The 16953-nt window shown below is 47.6% G+C and overlaps 1 protein-coding gene across 8 annotated transcripts in view; it reads left to right on the top strand.

Annotated features, from left to right (window-relative positions):
- Nucleotides 1–16953, top strand: part of GRB10 (growth factor receptor bound protein 10) — a 207913-nt gene that overhangs the window by 183631 nt on the left and 7329 nt on the right. For 7 of the 8 annotated variants that reach the window (XM_068550222.1, XM_068550223.1, XM_068550224.1 and 4 more), the window contains 4 exons: nucleotides 6329–6406; nucleotides 7387–7503; nucleotides 8381–8447; nucleotides 8658–8745. In XM_068550222.1, the coding sequence (XP_068406323.1) occupies nucleotides 6329–6406; nucleotides 7387–7503; nucleotides 8381–8447; nucleotides 8658–8745 (350 nt within the window). Of the gene's footprint in view, nucleotides 1–6328; nucleotides 6407–7386; nucleotides 7504–8380; nucleotides 8448–8657; nucleotides 8750–16953 lie in introns of those variants that run through there. The other variant, XM_068550229.1, reaches the window with a different exon arrangement.

Raw genomic sequence — 16953 nt, 5'->3', positions numbered from 1 at the left:
CTGATTTGGATTCCTTTTATTTCTTTTTCTTCTCTGATGGCTGTGGCTAAAACTTCCAAAACTATGTTGAATGATAGTGGTGAGAGTGGGCAACCTTGTCTTGTTCCTGATCTTAGTGGAAATGGTTTCAGTTTTCCACCATTGAGAATGAAGTTGGCTGTGGGTCTGTCATATATGGCCTTTATTATGTTGAGGTAAGTTCCCTCTATGCCTACTTTCTGGAGGGTTTTTATCATAAATCGGTGTTGAATTTTGTTGAAAGCTTTTTCTGCATCTATGGAGATGATCATGTGCTTTTTCTCCTTCAATTTGTTAATATGGTGTATCACATTGATTGATTTGCATATATTGAAGAATTCTTGCATTCCTGGGATAAACCCCACTTGATCATTGTGTATGACCCTTTTAATGTGCTGTTGGATTCTGTTTGCTAGTATTTTGTTGAGGACTTTTGTATCTATGTTCGTCAGTGATATTGGCCTGAAGTTTTCTTTCTTTGTGATATCTTTGTCTGGTTTTGGTATCAGGGTGATGGTGGCCTCACAGACTGAGTTTGGGAGGGTTCCTCCTTCTGCTATATTTTGGAAGAGTTTGAGAAGGATAGGTGTTAACTCTTCTCTAAATGTTTGATAGAATTCGTCTGTGAAGCCATCTAGTTCCAGGCTTTTGTTTGTTGGAAGATTTTAATCACAGTCTCAATTTCAGTGCTTGTGATTGGTTTGTTTATATTTTCTATTTCTTCCTGGTTCAGTCTTGGAAGGTTGTGCTTTTCTAAGAATTTGTCCATTTCTTCCAGGTTGTCCATTTTATTGACACAATAGTTGTGTGTAGTAATCTCTCTTGATCCTTTGTATTTCTGCAGTGTCAGTTGTTCCTTCCCCTTTTTCATTTCTAATTCTATTGATTTGAGTCTTCTCCCTTTTTTTCTTGATGAGTCTGGCTAATGGTTTATCAATTTTGTTTGTCTTTTCAAAGAACCAGCTTTTAGTTTTATTGATCTTTGCTATTGTTTCCTTCATTTCTTTTTCATTTATTTCTGATCTGATCTTTATGATTTCTTTCCTTCTGCTGACTTTGGGGATTTTTGGTTCTTTTTTCTCTAATTGCTTTAAGTGTAAGTTTAGGTTGTTTATTTGAGATTTTTCTTGTTTCTTGAGGTAGGATTGTATTGCTATAAACTTCCCTCTTAGAACTGCTTTTACTGCATCCCATAGGTTTTGGGTCATCATGTTTTTGTTGTCATGTGTTTCTAGGTATTTTTTGATTTCCTCTTTGATTTCTTCAGTGATCTCTTGGTTATTAAGTAGTGTATTGTTTAGCCTCCATGTATTTGTATTTTTTACAGATTTTTTCCTGTAATTGATATGTAGTGTCACAGCATGTGGTCAGAAAAGATACTTGATACAATTTCAATTTTCTTAAATTTACCAAAGCTTGAGCTTGATTTGTGACCCAAGATATGATCTCTCCTGGAGAATGTTCCATGAGCACTTGAGAAGAAAGTGTATTCTGCTGTTTTTGGATGGAATGTCCTATAAATATCAGTTAAGTCCATCTTGTTTAATGTATCATTTAAAGCTTGTGTTTCCTTATTTATTTTCATTTTGGATCATCTGTCCATTAGTGAAAGTGGGGTGTTAAAGTCCCCTACTATGATTGTGTTACTGTCGATTTCCCCTATTATGGCTGTTAGCATTTGCCTTATGTATTGAAGTGCTCCTATGTTTGGTGAATAAATATTTACAATTGTCATATCTTCTTCTTGGATTGGTCCCTTGATCATTATGTAGTGTCATTCTTTGTCTCTTGTAATAGTCTTTGTTTTAAAGTCTATTTTGTCTGATATGAGAATTGCTACTCCAGGTTTCTTTTGATTTCCATTTGTGTGGAATATCTTTTTCCATCCTCTCACTTTCAGTCTGTATGTGTCCCTAGGTCTGAAGTGGGTCTCTTGTAGGCAGCATATATAGGGGTCTTGTTTTTGTATCCATTCAGCCAGTCTGTGTCTTTTGGTGGGAGCCTTTAATCCATTTACATTTAAGGTAATTATCGATACATATGTTCCTATTACCATTTTCTTAATTGTTTTGGGTTAGTTATTCTAGGTCTTTTCCTTCTCTGTGTTTCCTGCCTCGAGAAGTTCCTTTAGCATTTACTGTAAAGCTGGTGTGGTAGTGCTGAATTCTCTTAGCTTTTGCTTGTCTGTAAAGGTTTTGATTTCTCCATCGAATCTGAATGAGATCCTTGCTGGGTAGAGTAATCTTGGTTGTAGGTTTTTCCCTTTTATCACTTTAAATATGTTCTGCCACTCCCTTCTGGCTTGCAGAGTTTCTGCTGCAAGATCAGCTGTTAACCTTATGGGGATTCCCTTGTATGTTATTTGTTGTTTTTCCCTTGCTGCTTTTAATATTTTTTCTGTGTATTTAATTTTTGACAGTTTGATTAATATGTTTCTTGGTGTGTTTCTCCTTGGATTTATCCTGTGTGGGACTCTCTGCACTTCCTGGACTTGATTAACTATCTCCTTTCCCATATTTGGGAAGTTTTCGACTATAATCTCTTCAAATATTTTCTCAGTCCCCTTTTTTTTCTCTTCTACTTCTGGGACCCCTATAATTTAAATGTTGCTGCATTTAATGTTGTCTCAGAGGTCTCTGAGACCGTCCTCAAGTCTTTTCATTCTTTTCTCTTTATTCTGCTCTGCAGTAGTTATTTCCACTATTTTATCTTCCAGGTCACTTATCCGTTCTTCTGCCTCAGTTATTCTGCTATTGATTCCTTCTAGAGAATTTTTAATTTCATTTATTGTGTTGTTCATCATTGTTTGTTTGCTCTTTAGTTCTTCTAGGTGCTTGTTAAATGTTTCTTGTATTTTCTCCATTCTATTTCCAAGATTTTGGATCATCTTTACTATCACCACTCTGAATTCTTTTTCAGGGAGACTGCCTATTTCCTCTTCATTTGTTTGGTCTGGTGGGTTTTTACCTTGCTCCTTCATCTGCTGTGTGTGTCTCTGTCTTCTCATTTTGCTTAACTTACTGTGTTAGGGTTCTCCTTTTCGCAGGCTGCAGGTTCATAGTTCCTGTTGTTTTTAGTGTCTGCCCCCAGTGGCTAAGGTTGGTCCAGCGGGTTGTGTAGGCTTCCTGGTGGAGGGGACCAGTGCCTATCTTCTGGAGGATGAAGCTGGATCTTGTCTTTCTGGTGGGCAGGACCGTGTCCGGTGGTGTGTTTTGGGGTGTCTGTGACCTTACTATGATTTTAGGCAGCCTCTCTGCTAATGGGTGGGGTTGTGTTCCTGTCTTGCTAGTTGTTTGCCATAGGGTGTCCAGCACTGTAGCTTGCTGGTCATTGAGTGGATCTGGGTCGTAGCATTGAGATGGAGATCTCTGGGAGAGCTTTCACTGTTTGATATTACGTGGAGCCAGGAGGTCTCTGGTGGACCAATACCCTGAACTCAGCTCTCCCACCTCAGAGGCACAGGCCTGATACCTGGCCAGAGCACCAAGACCCTGTCAGCCACACGGCTCAGAAGAAAAGGGAGAAAAAAAAGAAAGAACGAAAGAAAAGAAAGTTATGAAAATAAAAAATAATTATTAAAAATTAAAAAGTAATTTAAAAAGAAAAGAAGAAAGAAGAGAGCAACCAAACCAAAAAACAAATCCACCAATGATAACAAGCACTAAAAACTATACTAAGAAAAAAAAAAAAAAACAGAACGCTAGGACAAATGGTAAAAGCAAAGCTATACAGACAAAATCACACAAAGACGCGTACACATACACACTCACAAAAAGAGAAAAAGGAAAAATATATATATATCGTTGCTCCCAAAGTCCACCACCTCAATTTTGGGATAATTCGTTGTCTATTCAGGTATTCCGCAGATGCAGGGTACTTCAAGTTGATTGTGGAGATTTAATCTGCTGTTCCTGAGGCTGCTGGGAGAGATTTCCCTTTCTCTTCTTTGTTCGCACAGCTCCTGTTTAGCTTTGGGTTTGACCCCACCTCTGCGTGTAGGTCGCCTGAGGGTGTCTGTTCTTCGCTCAGACAGGATGGGGTTAAAGTAGCAGCTGATTAGGGGGCTCTCGCTCACTCAGGCCGGGGGAGGGAGTGTATGGAATGCAGGGTGAGCCTGCGGCAGCAGAGGCCAGCATGATGTTGCCACAGCCTGAGGTATGCTGTGCGTTCTCCTGGGGAAGTTGTCCCTGGATCACGGGACCCTGGCAGTGGCAGGATGCACAGGCTCCTGGGAGGGGACGTGTGGATAGTGATGTCTTCTTGCACACAGGCTTCTTGGTGGCTGCAGCAGCAGCCTTAGCATTTCATGATCGTCTCTGGTGTCCACGCTGATAGCAGTGGCTTATGCCCGTCTCTGGAGCTCGTTTAGGCAGTGCTCTGAATCCCCTCTCCTCACGCACCCTGAAAAAATGGTCTCTTGCCTCTTAGGCCATTCCAGACTTTTTCCCGGACTCCCTCCCGGCTAGCTGTGGTGCACTAGCCCCCTTCAGGCTGTGTTCATGCAGCCAACTCCAGTCCTCTCCCTGGGATCTGACCTCTGAAGCCGGAGCCTCAGCTCCCAGCCCCCACCCGTCCTGGCGGGTGAGCAGACAAGCCTTTTGGGCTGGTGAGTGCTGGTCTGTGTGGGAATCTTTCTGCTTTGCCCTCTGCACCCCTGTGGCTGCGCTCTCCTCCGTGGGTCTGAAGCTTCCCCCTGCCACCCCCCATCTCTGCCAGTGAAGGAGCTTCCTAGTGTGTGGAAACTTTTCCTCCTTCACAGCTCCCTCCCAGAGGGGCAGGTCCCATCCCTATTCTTTTGTCTCTGTTTTTTTTTTTTCTTTTGCCCTCCCCAGGTACATGGGGACTTTCTTGCCTTTTGGGAAGTCTGAGGTCTTCTGCCAGGGTTCAGTAGGTGTTCTGTAGGAGTTGTTCCACATGTAGATGTATTTCTGATGTATTTGTGGGGAGGAAGGCGATCTCCACATCTCACTCCTCCGCCATCTTGATGGTCTCCCCTGCAATTTGTTGTTCCCTGAATCTACATTCTTCTCTCTGGGACCAGAATTCCACTCATCAGCTGTTTGAGTATGGGCCTGTTTGCAACCAAAATCTCTCCATTTTTGTTTGGTATATTTTTTATCTTATTTTCATTATTGAAGGAACTTTTCACTGATGGCCGAATCCTCGGTTAGAGGTTATTTTCTCCTGCATTTCACCCATCCCATTGTCTTCTAACTCCCATCATTCAGTTTAAAAAGTCAGCTGTTCCTCCTCTCATAGCTTCTGTGACACTAAAGTGTGTCTTCCTCTGGTTTCTTTTAACGTTTTCTCTTTGTCTCTGTTTTCCATGATGTTCCTGGGTGGTTTTGTTTATTTGTTTGTTCGTTTTGGTTTTGTTTTTATCCCACTCCTAGATTCTGTAGCTTGGTGGTTTTTTTTTTTAGATTTGGAAAATTCTTGGCCCTTATCTCAAACATTTCTTCTAACCCGTTCTCTCTCTTCCCCTCTCACGAGAGTGCAGTTGTACCTATGTTAGACCTTTTCATCGTGTTCCAAATATGTTAACTTTAGAAATGAGTACTGCAGGGCCTCAAGCTGGAAAAGAGCTTACATCCGTAAAGGACAGTGAAGAGGAAGATGCAGCCCACTTGATATCTGAGTTTTCTCTTCCTGACATTTTTTCTTTTCTGTATGGTTTGAGTCGGTAATTGGGGAGCATAGGTTGGGATGTTGGGAGTGTATGAGACTTTGCAGGACCTGTAGTGCTTATTTCCTGGGGAAATAAAGCATAAGCCGCTGAGCTGGTTGGGCAGGGAGCCTGGTGGTTAGGAAGAGCACTGGTTTGGGAGCAGGCATGTACATTCAGATCCTGAATCCCTACTTTACCATGACCTTGAGCAACTTGCTTCACTTCTTTGTGTTCTGTTATTTGTAAAATGGGGATAAAGTACATATTTCGTAAAATGGAGAAGATTAAATAAAAGAGCAGCGTAAAGCACTTAGAAGAGAACTTTGCCTGTATCAACATTCAGTAAGGTTAGTTGTTGTTCTTGTCTCATCATTATTACATTGTTATTGCCCTGCTTACTTCCTGCCCACCCAGCATCCCAAGACATTCAGCGGTAACTGTCTATGGAGTGTTGGTGGTGGCAGGCCCCAGAGACAGTGCTCTGTTGGGTGTTTGTTCTTGAGTTCACCAGGCTGTTGGCAGGGATTGCTCATTGTTCTGTATGACTGTTGCCCCTCACGGCCGTGGGTTTGCCACATTTGGGGCTTTGGGGGCTCCCGAGGCCCCCCCAGGGGCTGACTCTGGCCTTCCTTTCCCCTTCAGTATGGAATGCTCCTTTACCAGAACTACAGAATCCCTCAGCAGAGGAAGGCCGTGCTGTCTCCCTTCTCAACTCCAATGGTAAGTAAAGCTGCCGGCCCCGAAACCAAGTTCCTTCTCAGCTGCTGCGTCAGTGTGTGCTGTGGACATCTCGTTTCAGACGAGGCTGACCAGGGAAGCTGCAGAACGAGCTTGTGCGTTTCAGAGAAGCCAGAGTATCTCACCACCTTGTGTCTCCCAGAAGGTGGACTTGGTCGTCCCAACAGTGTGACAGAGGAATCTGCCGGGAGCAGATTCCTCTGCCACCCTCACCCCGTCCCCACACCTCCCCGCAGCGTTGCCTCAGTAGCTGGCTCCATTTAAGGGCTCTCTATTCACGTGCTCAGAAATGTTGACAGCAACTCTCAGCTCCACTGAGGAGCTGCCTTCCCACCTTCGCTTCTGTCCATTTCAGCTGTGGGACCCGCGGTGCTGTTGACCGTGATGCTTAAGTCTTTCTCTGTGAGAACTGAGATTGTAGTGAGTCATCTTGTGTTCTCAGGATGGACTTTACTTCCCAGAGGTGCAGACACGCTTCATCCTCTCAAACTACGATCTTAACAATCCCTCGATGTCCGTTCCTAGATGTCAAACTATCCCACAGAAAGAGTCCCTGTGTTTCCCTGAACTAACTTACCCGAGGAAGGACTCGGCTGATGGTGAGGGCTGGCTTGCGCTTGACGTTTCCATTTCTTCGATGAGTTTTAGTTCACGTTCAGAACCCTGTGAAAGACCACACAGTCCAAATCCTGTGGTCACCAGCAGCCTCACCAAGTGGCCTGCGAATACCTTGAGAGGATTGGAACGTTTCTTTCTCTTGTTGAGAAAAACCCAAGCCATTGTTAGTCCAGGGGTACTTTAGGCACTGAATGTTCCATCTGATCCTTAGAGAGTTGGGATATGGAGGGACTTGCCTGTCCTCTCCTGCCCCTCCCCAGGCACGGCTCTTCTGTGCCAAGGTTCCCACCTGCTGCCCTGGCTGTTTCCCTGCATCTTAAGAACTCATGGCCTCTCGTTTCCAGCGCAGTGTCTCTGAGAACTCCCTTGTGGCCATGGATTTTTCTGGGCAAACGGGAAGAGTGATCGAGAACCCGGCTGAGGCTCAGAGTGCGGCCCTGGAAGAAGGCCACGCCTGGAGGGTAAGGCCATGGCCCTGTCCCGCCAGGACGGGCTCCCTCACGGTGGCCACTCCACCCCTGGTCTGCCCCCAGAGGAATGGCTCTGTGCTGGCGTCAGGGGGTGAGAGGCTAGGAGGGTAGGTGGCTGTGAGTTCTCAGCTGCAGGAAGCCTTGGCCCTTCTGGGCTCTTGCATGTGCTCAGCACTCTGCCACCCCACCACCCTCGTCCCTGGGCTCCCGTGGGGGGAGGGGCAAGGAGCAGAGCCCTGGGTTCCCTTGGCTTACAGCCCCATTCCTGCTGATGAGTCTTCCGGGCAGAGCATGAGGCCAGGTATTCCCACTGTGGCTCGACCTCTAACTAGCTTCGCAGTCTTGAACAGTCTTTTTACTCTGAGGCCCAAGTTCCTAATCTCCAGATGGACGAATATCTCCCAACTTCCAAGCTTTTCTGAGCTTTAAAGACAGTGTACAAAACACAAGCCCACAGCTCTGGCTCCGAAAGTGTCCCCCTTCTTCAGCCTCAGAGTGCGCAGAAAAGGAGAACGCACCCAAAGCCACGAGCAGTGTTCAGACCTGCCTGAGTTCCCTGGAAAATCCCGTGCTTTTCTCCTAAGATGTATTGGGAATTTCACTCCGTGTCTTCTGTGTGACAAACACGTCTCTGCTTCCATACTGGAATCCTTAGGAATACACCAGATGGGGACGCTTCTGGTTTTGTTTTTAGCAACTGCCACCCGTAAGCTGTCTGTCCTTGTGGTCACATGGGACTGAGGTGTCTGTCATTCCATGGTCGAGGGCCCTGTCACCTGGCCAGCTTCCTGCCCCCGCTGTGTCCCAGGTGGCGTGGTGTTTGTGTCACTCTGCTGTCCTAGCGCTAACGCGGGGATTTCTTTCGCAGAAGCGAAGCACGCGGATGAATATCCTCGGGAGCCAAAGCCCCCTCCACCCTTCCACCCTAAGTACAGGTAAACACGGCATCTTGCCCTGATATTTTTGTACATAAATAAAATAAAAGAGCTCCCAGCCCGCCCCAAGCTTCACAACGTTGTCCAGGCCCAGAGCGCAGCACGAAAGCTGCAGCCGCGGACATCCGGGCCCCGTGTGGACCTGAGTGAGCTCGCAGGGCAGCCGCTGTGCGCGGGCCCCAGGCTGCCCACCTTCTCTGTTTCCCGCAGTGATTCACAGGACGCAGCACTGGTTTCACGGCAGGATCTCCAGGGAGGAGTCGCACCGGATCATTAAGCAGCAGGGTCTCGTGGACGGGTAAGGGACACGACGCACAGGGTGGGCGTCTGCTGAGGGTCCGCCGGACTCAGGGCCTCGGAGCATCCTGCCATGGGGTGCGGGGCTGGGCAGCGGCTGCAGCCTCGTTCTGGAGAGGAGCGGGGCGCTCAGGGGAACGGGGATGCTGCAGGGTTTGCACGGCTCCGAAGTGGAGGAGAGGGATTGCAGTCCATTTCTGTCCAGATGCTAACATCGTTCCCTACCTCCTTGGTGAAATTCGAGCAGATGGAGAACGCATGTTGCTTACTTTTGATTAATAAGGCAGTGGGCCAATGGAAAACTATATCTTCTTGCCTACACCTTTTGCTTTATGCCTTATGTCATTGGCCTTTGCCCCAGCCACCCCAGATCTTAGTGACGCAAAGCAGCAAAGCTGTATCGTTTCTCACGATTAGGGCTGGTTGGGTGGCTTTTCCCACCGGGGCCAGCAGAGCTCACGTGCCTGGTGGCCAGTGCTGGCCGTGGCTGTGTGCCGAGGTGCCTGGGCACAGGTCTCTGGCAGGCTAGCCTGGGAGCATCGTGGCCATCACGGGGATGCCAAGGGTAAGAGGTCAACCCCGGTGCACAAGCACTTCTCAAGCTGATGCTTCTCAAGCTGGTTGTCAAGGCAAACCCGGCGGCCAGGCTCAGCATCACAGTGAATGAGAGGAACCTGCCGCGGGTGTGGCTGCAGACATGTGAGTGACCGTGACCGGGGCATGGTCCCTGCGGAGCTCAGCCCGAGTCCTGCCTCCACCCCCCACCCCCCCAAAAAGAGACCCAGACGAGTTAGTTGGATGCCCTGGTCCATCCTTGTCATAGCTGCCTCTCACTGGGTCTACTCAAAAGACAGGTTCTCGGAAGCTGCTCAACTCACAACAGTCCTTTTGTTCTTTAAATTCTTCATCTTTAAAACGTTTTATTATGGAACTCTAAAAATTCCCATGAGAGAGGAGAGGGTAAGGAACCCCGTCTACCTCTTGCTCAGCTTCAGAATTTGCTCACCTGAGCTGGTCTCTTCCCCTTCCTACATTTTTATTATTTTTTTCTCCTCTTCTCCGCTTTGCCTTCCTCTTCTTCCTTCTAACTTTTCCCGCTTTTCTTCCTCTACTTTTTCCTTCTTCTTCTGGGATATTTTAAAGGAAATCCCCGACGTTCGGAATTTTTACCAGTAACTGTATTTCAGTGAGTGTCTGCAAAATAAGGACCCTTTTCTTCTGAGACAACGGCCCTATTGTCGTTGCATCTAAAATAAACAAGAATTTCTTAGTGTCCTCAGAAGTCCCATCATGTTCACACACACGAACGTCCTTTAAATGTAGTTGGTCTAAACCAGGATCCACCCGTGGCGTCTGATTGAAGTGTCTGTGTCTCCCTAAATATAATAGTAGTCTCCCCACCACTCCATTTTCTTTCCTTTTTTTTTTTTTTCATATCTTTCCTTTGTTGAAGAAGTAGGTCATTTGCTAATTGTGTACTTGTGGTTTCTTTGACTGTGTTCCTCTGTCTCCCTCGTTTCCTGTAAAGTGTGGGCAGAGGCTTGGTTAGACTCAGAGCCTTCTTCCGGGACAGAGCTTCGGGACTGCATGTCTGTACTGCTCGCCCCAAGTTGTCCTGCTTCCTGATCCCGGGCTGGGCGGGGGTCTGGCGTTGTCAACCCGGGCCCCCAGTCCAGCTCCCAGCCCCCTACACCGAATGGTCTGAGCAACTGAACCCGCCCAGGTTTATTGTTTCATTAGAGGTCACAGAGTCATTGTTTTCTAATTCTATTATTACTTTATCATTCCTTAGCTAAAATCCTTTTCCTTATCACATATTTGTTTTTCTGGGAAAGGTAGCTAAGTGCTTGATTTTTCTCTTTCCTTTGTCAGTTTTCAGGATCACGATTCAGTTTTCTCCCATCTTCCAGTGCTTACAAATGAGGTGCTGTGTTTTGTTTTTTAAATCTCATGATGAACTTAGATACTATGTGTTTGATTTGTTTCAATCCAAGCTTAATGTTCTTGATGTTCCCTATGCCCTCTTTTTGTCCCATGGGGCAGGCCTCTTTCAAGTTGGTTCCTGAGTTCTTTTGACCCAACACTAATAAGGTTTGCTTTCTGGTGTGACACATTCTCTTAGGGGCCCTAATTCTTTGTAGTGGGAAATGGTGTCTGGAAACCAAATCGGTAGGTCTTTTCCGTGGGCAGAACTAGGACATAGGCTTTTTACACTGAAAAATAGATTACAGGTTCACACTGATATTGCCAATTCAAATGGAAAATTACAGGGTGTGTATGCCTTTGATTTTATTGTCTCTCTCTTCTCTTCCTCTGAAAAATCGTACTAATGACAGTCACTTACTTATTTGTTTTACCTCACTCTGTACTTGTCTGCTGTATCCCATATCACATCATGAAAATATTGATAATATTACTTCAGTACTACTGAATTCACACTTCTTTGCAGCCCTTTTAATCCTTAAGGAATATTCCAGGCAGGTCACGTTAAAGTACCAACCTTAAGGTAATTCTTCTCCGTGGTTCCACCACCAAACTGCCATGTCTTCAGGTTCATTCCTCTGTTTGTTTCTGATTTTTGTTAAGTGGATCTGATTTATTTCCTCTTCAGTTTAATGCTGCTTTTACAACTATGTAAAACATTGCCTTGGTTCCAAAGTCAAAAGTTATAAAACAAGGTACTTTGCCTGGTGACTCTACTCTGCCCCCAACTCCACAATTGGTAAACATTTTCATCAGTGTTTGTTTGTTTATCCTTCTGTTGTTTCCTTTTAAAAATATAAGCAAAACACATTTGTTTTCGTAGTCTGCCTCACCTTAACAGGGGCGTGTACTGGCCACGGAGGTCCGACCCTGAGCTTAGCTGCGGCCCGAGGATGCTGGGGTGGGATGGCCAGGAGGGTTGCCCCCTTCCTTGTCCCCTGCTGGGTTCTCTTTCACACGATAGAGCTTCATTGTTTCCAGGCTTCTGTTATGACACACTGTGCCCCATCTTCATGTTTTTGCTAGTGTCTCTTTGCCGGTGAGTTCATAGACGTGGGAGTGTTGAACGGATGGGTAATATTGTAAACTATGGCCTGATTCCCCTCCCCAGGGATGTCTGAGAGTCGCCTGCCTTTCCCTCATCTAGGAGGCTGGGTCTCTAGCATATGATTAAGGGCCAGTTTCATTTCCAATCCTTTTTGTGTTGCTGAACTGTCAGTACATATTTGCCCAGTTTTCTACATCCATTCTTCTTGTATATACTTTTTTTTAAAATTAATTTTATTTATTTTAAATTTTGGCTGCTTTGGGTCTTCGTTGCTGCACGCAGGCTTTCTCTAGTTGCAGCGAGCGGGGGCTACTCTTCATTGCGGTGTGCGGGCTTCAGTAGTTGTGGCTCGCAGGCTCTAGCGCGCAGGCTCAGTAGTTGTGGCGCATGGGCTTAGTTGCTCCGCGGCATGTAGGATCTTCCCGGACCAGGGCTCGAACCCGTGTCCCCTGCATTGGCAGACGGATTCTTAACCACTGTGCCACCAGGGAAGCCCCTACATCCATTTTTTACAAACAATTTTTTCCAAGGTTGTCATTTGTCTTTTTGACTTAGCTGATGGGGGTTTGGGTTTGGGTTTGGTTTTGTTTGGGTTTTGGTTATACAATTTTTCTAAATATGGTCAAGTTTATCTTTTCTGTCCTTTAGCCTGTATCTTTCTGGATTTTTGACTCATAGTCATATAAGTTTTTCCTGCTTCTCAATCACAAAGGAGTTTGTTCATGTTATCCTCTAGAACTTGTATTGTTTCTCTCCTCCCTTCCTTCCTTCCTTTTTTTTCATGATTATTTCTTCTTTTTTTGTGTGTTCATTTTTGTTTGTGTGTTTAGATCCCAGGTACATTTCAGAATTTATTTATCCCGGTACACTGTTTAAAGATGGATCTGATTTTTTTCCCATGTGGCTGTACAGTTGTTCCAAACAACTTATTTGAAATGTCACTTGATCATAGAACAATCCCTTTTAGAGCCTTAGAGATGACCCCTCCTGACTACAAACAAGATGCTTCTCCTCTGAACTTTCTGCCTGAGAGAGAAAAGCCAGCCCTCCGAAATTCCTCTCTTAGTGATGTTCTTTGCCTGTAGGTTTGTGTGTGTCCCCAGGGCTTCAAGGACAAGATGCTTTCCCATTACAGCCCTAAACCCCATCCAAAGTGAGCCCCCAAATGTTCTCGTGGTGTCCCATTTACCGTATCATCTGTGAGACTCATTCCAAGGAAGCCAAGTGGGTTTGCTCACCAGGTGACGTAAGTCATAAGCCAATAACTCAAGAGGCAAGTGTGAGTAGAAAGGAAAGGTGCTTTAATCAGAAAAGCCGGCAATCTGGGGAGAAGGTGGACTCATGTCCTGAGACCAACTCTGAAGATTCTACTCAGCCATGACAGTGTTTAAAGGGAAAAACGGTGGCAGGTGGAGGGGAAGAATCCCAGTGAATCATCGAGGCAGGAGGTTGGGTTCTGAATCATTGTCCATTGCATGCAGACTGGCTGATTCTTCAGATGTCATCTTGCCCAAGTGATCTGCCTGCAGGATTGCTAAGGGGGCTGTTGAGGGTAGAGAGCCAGTCATTTTTTAACTGCTTAATTCTTTATTCTTACTTCTTTTTATCCAGGAAAAGAATCAGCAGGTTAGACAAGGCACGGTGTGCGTTCAGGAGAACATAGGTCAGGAGTTAGTTTCAATTGCCTAGTGATTTATTCCTATAATGAGGTTCTTTTAACGTTAGAGGGGGACAGAAATGGGCCAACAGGAAAGGGACAAAAGAGCCGCTTTTGACAATGCCAGAGAAGTGAAGGTTCCACAGGACGTGTCACTTGGTGCCGTGGCCACAGCATCCCTCCTGGGGCCCAGGGCGGTGGCACCTGCATCCCTGAGGGGCTGACGCATCCAGGCTCAGGAAGGGGGCGCGGGGGACCAGTGTGTTTTGAAGAAGCTTCCCCAGTGATTGTGAGCTCAGGCCCAGCCGGCCCACTTTGTGTTAAAAGGAGCTGTCCTGGGGCTGGGAGGGTTAGCACGCTGGGTCCACTGCACTGTGTGTTGGCTTTTTTTTTTAAAACCCTGTTTGTCTTTCAACTTTTCCTGGAGTCTAGCGCCAATTGGCGAGTTTGCCTCTGTCCAGCCTTGGTGAGAAGTGTGGGCATCCCTCTGCCAACTTTCCTCCCCCCGCCTGCCTTGTTTCTCTCTGTCCTTCCTGGGGTCTGAGTTGCCTCTAAGGTTATAATTTTCAATCCCAACATCCGGCTGCTGGCGCTGTAGCAAAATCAAAAGGCAGGGTGATGGGACATCGCCTGAGGCGTCATTGCAGTGATGCCACGTCGTCCGTTCATCCCCTTGTTCAGGGTGGAAATGTGCTGGGAAAACAAGGTAAATTAAATAATCAATTCCTAGGCATTACCCCTCCCTGCAGAGATAATGGAGGGAAGCCAATGTAGAGAGTCAGACAGCAAGCAGAAGACAGCGCTGGAAGGCAGGCCAGATGCACAGCCATTACAAAAGGCCGCTTCCTAGACCTTTAGCCCCAAATCACTGATGGAGTGGGGGTGAGGGGGGCTGGAAGGAGACAGCGGAGCCTTCAGTCGACCCGGGAGGCGGCTCTGAAGTCCGCTGGCTCCAGGCGGCCCCCCGCAGGTGACCTGTGCGCGCGTGCAAGCACGGGTCTGTGCACACGTGTACATGTGTGCGTGTTGCGCTCACACCCCCGGGCCTGCAGGGCCTGCCGCGGGGCTGGCACTCGCTGGCTGCTCCCTTCCTTCCCTTCTTGCCACCGACAGCCAGTCCCAGAGCCTGGGACGGAAGGAGCTTTTCAAGGGGCCAGTCCTGCGCTGTGGGCCCCCCTGCGGACCTCCCCCCGGGGCTCCTGTCGGGACCTGCAGCGTTTAAGGCTCTGTGCCCCCCGTCCCGCCCCTGCCTCGTTCACACTCAGGGTCAAGCCCCGCCACCCCCTTGCTGTCCCCAGTCCCCATCCCTGTGCCTGTCTGTCGTGAGCTGGTCCCTCTGTCTGCGCCCCAGGCCCCTCCGCTGGGCGGAAGGCAACGTCTTTGTCAAGACTTGAGTTCTTTGCGGCTCTCCCTCCCGGGGGCAGAGCGGGGTGCCGTCCCAGGGCTAACGCAGCCGCCTCGGAAAAGCGTAGGATGCTCACCGGCCACGGAGGAACCACCTGCGCACTTGCTCCTGCTGTGCCAGGGCTCCTGCCTGGTTTCTGCTGGCTGTGTGACCTTGGAGGGTTTGCCTGACTTCTCTGGGCCCCGCTTCCCTGACTGTAAGATGGGGATGGGGACAGGGCCGCTGTGAGTCCTGAGCGAGGCAGTGTGTGCAGTGCCAGGGCTGCAGGCCTGAGCTGTGCTATCACTCTGATCTCCCTCAGCCCCTTTGTGCTTTCCTGAATGGGCGCGTGAGCCTTGACTTCAGTCCTAACAGAGGCGAGGCCTCCCCTGATCCTCAGCGCTTGCATTCCATGCTCCATTCCGATGCCCTACGCAGAGGCGTCCCCTGGTCCTCAGCGCTTGCATTCCATGCTCCCTTCCGATGCCCTATGCAGAGGCGTCCGTGGCATGTTAGCTCCCAGCCTGGTCTCTGCAGTAACCACCCCCCAGCCCGCCCCGAAATCCCTGCGCCTGTGGTTTGCTGGTGGCGATCACCAATGCCTCCAGTGTCCACACTGACTACACAACAGCCCTGAGCGTGTAGACGGTCCTGCAGGAGAGGCTGGCAAGGCAGCGGCCCGTGATCTGAAGCTCCCGAGTGTCAGATCCAGGAATCTCGCTGACTCCTAGGCCCTACCCCCTTTCCTCCGTGTAGACGACCGTTAGGCACGACCTGTATACCCGAGCCGGCGGGGCAGCCTCAGGATCTCCTGGGTCACACCCCAAACTGGGAGGCAGGCCGGCAGCGTCCTCCTTGGGGCTCAGAAGGAAGCATCAGAGGATTCACTGGGGACTCAGGTGAAGAAGCACAGCCCCAGCTTCTCCTCCGGGAAGACTGAGCGCTGCCAACCCCCAGGTTTCTGCTAGTGAAACACTCAGAGAAAAGAGCACAGACTGGGAGAAGCAGACGCGCAGCCCTGCCCAGGGGAGGAGCTGGCCCTCTCGTCTTCCTGCCCTCGGGCTCCGCCGGCACCGAGCGTATCACACATGGGTCCGGCTCCAGCTCCGAGGCCCCGTCTCTCCCGCCCGCCCGGCCCCACAGTGCAGCTCCATCCCAGTTCACATCTCCAAGGTGCATCCTGCAGAACACGTGTCCTGCAAAATGCTATCAAAGAGGGGCTGGTATGTAATAAAAGATGCTGTAAAGAGTCAGGTAAGATAGGAAAACTCGTGCTGGGGCCCTAAAGGAGTCGGGATGAGTATCTACATTCCAAAGGCTCCAAGAGGTCCTGTAGTAAAATAAACCGTTTTTACCTTTTATAACATGGGATTTCCCAGGGTTATGTAACTGCCTTCCCTTTGACATTACAATCTAGAAACTGATGGTTTAGCTGATTACCGCAATTTGGTGTCTAATACCTTTAAAGTATGTTTCCTCTCAGGCCATTTCTACTTTGTCACTGGGATTAGGGCCTCTTCCTTTCTAAAGAATAACTTGGTCTTCCCGTCTGATTCCAGATTTGTTCTGGAATCACTGTAAAAGCAGTGACTTATGCTTCTTGGTGCTATTCTAATTTTTAAAGTATTTTTTTAGTTAAAGTATAATTGATTTACAGTATTGTGTTGGGTTCAGGTGTACAGCATAGTGATTCAGTATTTTTGCAGATTATACTCCATTGTAGGCTATTACAAGATAATGGGTATAATTCCCTGTGTTACACTGTGTCATCCCTGTCACTTATCTATTTTATACATAGTGGTTTGTATCTGCTAATCCCATACCCCTAATTTGTCCCTCCTCCTTCCCTCTCCCCTTTTGGTAACCACGAGTTTGTTCTCTGTATCTGTGAGTCTGTTTCTGCTTTGCATATATATTCATTTGTATTATTTTTTAGATTCCACATACAAGTGATATCATACAGCACTTGTCTTTCTCTGTCTGATGTATTTCACTGAGCATAATACTCTGTAGGTCCATCCATGTTTCTGCAAATGGCAGAATTTCATCCTTTATTATGGCTGAGTAACACTGCATTGTATATATGTGTATATTACCACATCTTATTAATCCAGTCATCTGTTGATGGGCACTTGGG

Source organism: Eschrichtius robustus, chromosome 8 (genome assembly GCF_028021215.1).
Source record: "Eschrichtius robustus isolate mEscRob2 chromosome 8, mEscRob2.pri, whole genome shotgun sequence".
Taxonomy (NCBI): domain Eukaryota; kingdom Metazoa; phylum Chordata; class Mammalia; order Artiodactyla; family Eschrichtiidae; genus Eschrichtius; species Eschrichtius robustus.
The sequence above is the reverse complement of the archived record's forward strand: the minus strand, read 5'-3'. Positions and strand labels throughout refer to the sequence as shown.